The sequence below is a fragment of the Phaethon aethereus genome (genome assembly GCF_964289735.1).
Source record: "Phaethon aethereus genome assembly, chromosome: 2".
Classification (NCBI taxonomy): domain Eukaryota; kingdom Metazoa; phylum Chordata; class Aves; order Phaethontiformes; family Phaethontidae; genus Phaethon; species Phaethon aethereus.
The window spans coordinates 103,219,486-103,226,258 of record NC_138582.1 but is presented as its reverse complement, the minus strand read 5'-3'; the positions used below and the strand labels follow the sequence as shown (position 1 = coordinate 103,226,258).

The window sequence follows — 6,773 nt, the reverse complement described above, 5'->3', positions numbered from 1 at the left end:
TTGTCAAGGGTTTTTTGTTTAAAATAATGTTGACTTATTCATTTAACATTTGTGATTAAACAATAAACATATAACTTCTTCCTCTTCAGTTGTTGTGAATTATTACTTTTTTAATACGATAACTGCCCCCATTTCTCTAAATATCTCTCAGACTGAGGATCAGTTACATCATGATTTGTGCTGTGTAATATCTTTTTTAACTGTATGGAGCTATATACCCAGAATGTCATGCCTATAATTTTACAGACAGTGATTTGTCTTTCCAGGAGCCTCCATTCCCTTTCTCTGGATAATTTCAGTACAATTTATGCTGTTTCTCTCTCTGTGGACATTGTAAAATATCCTTTGCCTGCCACAAGTAGCCAGAATTTTAACATAAGCAAGCTTGATGTCTGAAGAAACAAGGAGGATGAGAAGAAAGTTGTGGGGAGGAGGAACAGCAGGCAAGAAACATTGAGAATACCTGTCTCAGAATTGACAACTAGAGCTTTCTAGGATCCATGGCATTTGCACCTTATTCAGGGCAAAATTTTGGCACTCTCTTCATCCAACCCTTACTTAGGATCCCACAGATGAACTTGTTAATGAAATTCCCTCTCACAGTTAAAAATAAAAAGCCAAAAAATACTGAATATGAATGGGAAGAAAGGCAATTTGATGTTTGTAATTATCGAGGTAAACTCCATGACCTTCTGAATGTATGCAAGACCCTGGATGGTGTATATAAAAGTGGCATTTGCAGAGAATAAGAGCAAGTATTGAGACTTCTTTCTGGTAAAGCAATACAGGATCCCTACCATGAGCAACAAGGAGGCTTCACTGAAAGGTAAGACTTTTGCCATTCACTTGCTGATAACTTTTATATTTCTTCAAATTTAGATTGAGTTAGGAAGAAACTGAAATATTACAGCTCTCGAAACTTCTACTAGACACCTGGTCTTCTAGTAATGGTGAAACCTGCCTCCACCTCAAATGTTTAGTGTCCAAAGCTTGGAATGAGAAGGCAGCTTGACTTTTAGTTGGTCTTTTGTCTCCTAAGATTACCTTTGCACTGGGCAGTGTCACAGAAAATTGGCTTGAGGGATGTGACACCTGCACATGAAAGACTGGATCCAGACTGCTTTGCTACACCACTCAGAAGGCAATGACTAAAAGTCATTATCCACAAGTCTAGAGGTGATGTAGTAATTTTGATGTGAATGTTGTCATAACCACCTTCAACATTCTAGGCCAACAAGTCCCAGGTTTTCTGATATAGAATTATTCCCAAGAGTATTTTCCTAACTGCAGCATGTGGCATATACCTTGTTCATGGGGGAGGAGGAAGGCTTACTTCAATATTGTGTAAATGCACTTTTCTTGAATGTAGAGCTAGAAATAAACTTATCACATTTAATATAGCATTCCAAATAAGTCTAGTGGACCAATAAAGGTAGCAGGCCAATTTCCAGAACAAAAACTCTCAGAGGACAGAACGGTGTTCTTTTAGTAAGTACATTCATTTACCAAATATTTGTTTTTAATTTTTCCATTGTTTTGATGTATATATTTTATTCAACTGAATAGAAAACTTCACTTGTTGAGTTAATATTAAAAGTTTTAAGCAGATGAAGTTTTGTGGTTTAGATATTGAAAAGTCTTCTGTATCAGTTTCAGAAGCTCAGGAGAACAGACAAATTTCTCTCTGGCTTCTTAGCAGTAGGCAACTTAGGGTTAAAATCTAAACAGCAAAGCAGCGCAGCTGCTGAAAATCTTCTGAAAGAACTCCCAGGACAATCAAAACCTTAAGAGAGTGACCTAACCACCCTCCCACAAAACTAATTTAAACTCCAAATGTTTGCAAAGAAGAAAAGGACCTGTGGGAGGAGGAGGAAAAAAAAAAAAGAAAAAAAAAAAGACCAATTTATTTTCCAAACTTATATATCTGTGCAAATATAATTATGTATCTATATTTACACTGTGAAGAAATTTGATGTTTTTCTTCCATTTATCACTCTGTAATAAAGTCAGGCACAATAGTAAGATACTTTGGAATACAGTATATGCTGCAACACAGGTTACCTTGTCTCCTCAGCTCTGCAGTGGGCTCTGCTATACAGTCAGGATGACAGAGGGGATAAAGGATAACAGAATTACAGTGCTTCACTCCTCCACTGATTTTCAGCAGCCGGTACAGGGGGTACTCTGAGCCATGTGACAGCACAGCCAAAAATCACCCAGCATCTGGTTCTGACAGCTACTTCTAAATGCACATAAAAGTCAATGTGATTCCATTTTGGTTTGTTTTAAACCTGAACAGGTTTGTTGCTGGTGGTCCTTCTGGTGTCCAACATGCTCCTGACAAAGGAAGGAGTGACTTCCTTGCCAATCTGCTCCAATGGATCCGTCAATTGCCAAGTTTCCCTTGGGGAACTTTTTGACCGAGCAGTTAAACTTTCACACTACATCCACTTCCTCTCTTCGGAAATATTCAATGAATTTGTAAGTACTTTGCCTTTTCCTGAGAGCAAGAAAATATAAAACTGCAATTTAATACTTTTTAAGCACAAACATATGTTAACATATGAAATCCTTCAATAAGTAAACAAATATGACTGCTGCACAGACAGTGATAGTCCCAATGGTGACCCAATCTGTGTATTGCTAAGATCCCCAACACTTCTATTAAAAGATACCATTTCCCCATCATTCTTTATCTGTGGGACAAATTTGTGTTTGCTAGGTGCCAGTTTCATTCTAAAGACTCACCAGAAACTTTTGACCTTTACAGCATAAAAGCAGTGATAAAAGCAATGGAACAATTAGTTAATACAGTGTTTGAATTGAAACTCTTCTTGTTTATCTGTTTCAATAATGTCTGTCCTTGCTGATCTCCAGGATGAACGCTATGCTCAGGGCCGGGGTTTTATTACAAAAGCTGTTAATGGCTGCCACACTTCCTCCTTAACCACTCCTGAAGATAAGGAGCAAGCTCAGCAGATTCATGTAAGTCCCATTTCTAGTGTCATTCAGTGTGAGACAGAGTGGGGAGGGGAAGGGTGCAGGAATAGAGAAGCACCTTCCATTCAGTACTAATCTTAAAAGAAAAATAATCATTGGATTTTAAAATGTTAATCGAAAATCAGATAGAGTTCTGTTTTTTTTCACAGGGATGAAACACAGTTGTGCTTGCTAGTTTTTAACATGGAAAGGGTTTAATGACATTTTCCATTACAAAATTGTAACTGCTAGTGCTAATATTGTAAAACATGATGACAACAGTGACAATCTTCAAAAATGCAATTGCACAGAGGTATCTAAGACAGGGCTATAGGCCACGTTCAGTGGTAGGTCCTGGAATAAGTTCCCTAATCACTATGTCTGAGGACATTGCTCTAAATGCCTCCTAATGCTGCCAGCATTTAGCCTTCCTATTTTAACTGCCTTTTCTGAATGTGGGTGAGCAGCATGAAGACCTACTGAATTTAGTACTGGGAGTGCTGCGCTCCTGGAATGATCCCCTGGTCCATCTGGCCTCTGAAGTACAAAGAATCAAAGAAGCTCCAGACACCATCCTCTGGAAGGCTGTAGAGATTGAAGAACAAAACAAGCGGCTACTAGAGGGAATGGAGAAAATAGTTGGGCGGGTAAGTATTAGGTCCTTAACACCCTTCCAGCCTGTTGCTGTAAGGAAGACACATACAGTGATAGGCCCTCCCTACCTGGAATAGGAAGAGAAATAGTAGATGTGAAAGAAAAGAAAAGAGCAAAACAGCCACATCTGAGAACTTTTCAGCTTGCTTCTTTCAGCTTTCATTTCTCCTACGATCTTGCAATTTCTGAAGAGACAGTGTGATGTGACTGGCATAGTATAATCTAGCATACTCCCAGTCGTGCTTCAAGGGAAGCACGTAATCATCAGGACTAGTAATTGTCATTCTACCTTTGAGTATTTGGAATTTTCAGGCTGATTTTTTAAGGATGCATCTATGTTTTTTCACATGTACATATTTATATGTATGTTTTAACATATTTATACACATCTGTATACATATAGGTATTGTGTATAGTTTTCAGAAAGAGATACTGTGTTTAAAACTGTTCTGGAAGTTTCGACTATTGCAAAGACATGGCATACAGCAAAGTAATCATGGTATCTTTCATTTCTCTTTTTGACTTGGTTCCTCCTACAATTGTAAGGTTAGACAACAAGGCTGTTGTCTGACGAAACCCATACTCAAATACTCCTTGTTATCAGTAATTGCTTGAAAGCTTTCCTGAATAAAATCAGCTCTAGCTTGTTTATTTTTAAAGGGGCCTCTGTTAGTCCCTGAATATATCATTCTGTCAGTGAGCTAGATGTTAACGAGAGGTTCTGACTTCACTGGCTTTTGCTCAGGCTCTGAATAGTTGAACAGAATTAGGAGTGCCACCATCACTGTATCCACAACTTTCCACTGGATCACTCGTGGTCTCTCTCTCTTTCAGTTAGATGTCTCTTCACTCAGAAATCTTAGCCCATCCAGGCCACAAATGCATTTATCAGTCTAATCAAATACACCTCTGTCCCATATCCACGTGTAAAAAGAGTGCAGGTGAGGATCCAAGATAACAGTAGAAGTCAGGTGCTGCTACAGTTACCCTGTCACCATCTTCTCATTCACATTATTTACAGAAGGAGGTCAAAGGCAAGACTAGCAAATTCATTAGTGTCAAACCACGTTTTTGCCTATCTTTTTTTTTTGCCTGTGCTTAAACTGAGTGATGGAGGCTCCACTGATACTCTCCTATGTGCTTTTCCAAAGTACAACTGGTGGCAAATAAGGAAGATGCACAAGCACCAATAGACACAGACTTCCTTCCTGCTAAGAAAGGTTGATTTCTGTGATATGAGAAAATTAATGATTGTCTCTTTCAAACAAGGAGACCTAAAACAATCTTCACCTCAGATACCAATTCAGTACAAGAGTTCCTGCGCATAGTTTTCTAACATCAAAGGTCTATCACTCAACATTTTTTTTTTTTTTTTTTTATGGAATCTAAGGCACGGCACATCTGAAGATGTACACCTGAAGAGGTACTGTTGAGAGGTTTGTCTGGTAACGCATTCTTGAAGCTGTCTCTATCAGAGAGACCACCTAAGAGGCAGGCCAAGACAAAGCTGGAGATACACACAAAGCAGTTCTAGGAACAAGTGCTAATAAAAATTTCAAGGTGGAGGGAACCAAAAAGAGATGTCACTGATGAGTCCATGCATGAAGGAGGATTTGATTTCTCTGCAAAGTCAGATTCCACTGGACATTGGTTAACACACTAGTTCTCTTAAAGCACTACTGACACAGTTAAATTTTTACATATTTTAGGGAAATAAACTGAAAAATATGACAAATTAATTCAAAATCTGCATAAAGATATAGAACAGTATAAAGAATAGTGGGAAGCAGAACAGGAAAGACTTTAGAAGCCATACACTAGCAACCAGCATTCCTCAAGGCCAGTATTTTAAATGCTCTGTTCTACATCTAGTCAGATTCATTATCATTTACTACTGTATCATTTTGTGTCTTTAGGTTCATTCTGGTGAGACTGGAAATGAAGTTTACTCTCAGTGGGAAGGCCTTCCATCCCTGCAGCTCGCTGATGAGGACTCCAGACTCTTTGCCTTTTACAACCTGCTGCATTGCCTCCGCCGAGATTCCCACAAAATTGACAACTATCTCAAACTTCTGAAGTGCCGCCTAATCCATGATAGCAATTGTTAGGTACTCATGGGCCTATTCACTTGCTGAAATCATTCATCATGATGTTCCTATTGCTTTGCCACTTTTCATTGCAAACTTTATGAAAAGTCACACTGTACAGTGTCAGAATCATCAGTAACTTTCAGGCATGTTTGTGTGAATTCTGGCTGCAAATATTAGCACCATTTATCCTGGTGTTTTAAAATGTTATAAATTACTTGTATGACAAGAATCCACTTTTCTGTCTAATCTCCTCACCTAGTAGCATTTCAGTGATAACCAGATCATGCAGATACAAATAAAAATGTTATTAATTCCAAAAACGCGTTACACGGAGTGGTACCAGTGAATGAAAAATAGCTGCTATGGTTTATACCTTTAGCAGTAGCTTCCCTTTTTGGATCTCAGTCTCCAGCTACTGATGACAGGGTATCTTACTTCCATTGCTCTTTATCCCTCCTCCAAAAAGGCGGGGGAGGGAGGGCGGGGGGAAGGAGGGATATCAATAAGCAGATTAATCACCTATTACACTAAACTACCCTAAACTAAAAGTATGGTCTGAAATCCAATCTACTTGGATTGATGTTTTACTCTGTACAAAAACTGTCTGTGTAGGGAAGAGAAAGGTAAGAAATCCATCCTAGATAACATAGCCATTGATTCTCCATGCAGTCCATGGAGATTCATAAAATCATAGAATCACTAAGGTTGGAAAGGACCTTCAAGATCATCAAGTCCAACCATTAATCCAGCACCACCATGTTCCCTAAATCATGTCCTGAAGCACCACATCCACATGTTTTTTGAACACTTCCAGAGATGGCGACTCGACCACCTCCCTGGGCAGCCTGTTCCAATGCTTGACCACCCTATCGGTGAAGAAATTTTTCCTAATATCCAATCTAAACCTCCCCTGGAGTAACTTGAGGCCATTTCCTCTCATCCTATCGCTGGTTATTTGGGAGAAGAGACCAACACCCACATCGCCACAACCCCCCTTCAGGTAGTTGTAGAGAGCGATAAGGTCTCCCCTCAGCCTCCTCTTCTCCAGAC

At 39.1% G+C, this 6,773-nt stretch overlaps 1 protein-coding gene across 1 annotated transcript; it reads left to right on the top strand.

Moving 5' to 3' along the window:
• Positions 1-798: 798 nt before the first annotated feature.
• Positions 799-5,741, top strand: PRL (prolactin; the record flags this gene model as incomplete). The annotated part of the gene is made up of 5 exons (XM_081996964.1): positions 799-826; positions 2,300-2,481; positions 2,878-2,985; positions 3,447-3,626; positions 5,550-5,741. The coding sequence occupies 5 exons, from the start codon at positions 799-801 to the stop codon at positions 5,739-5,741; spliced, it is 690 nt and encodes a 229-aa protein (XP_081853090.1).
• Positions 5,742-6,773: the final 1,032 nt, after the last annotated feature.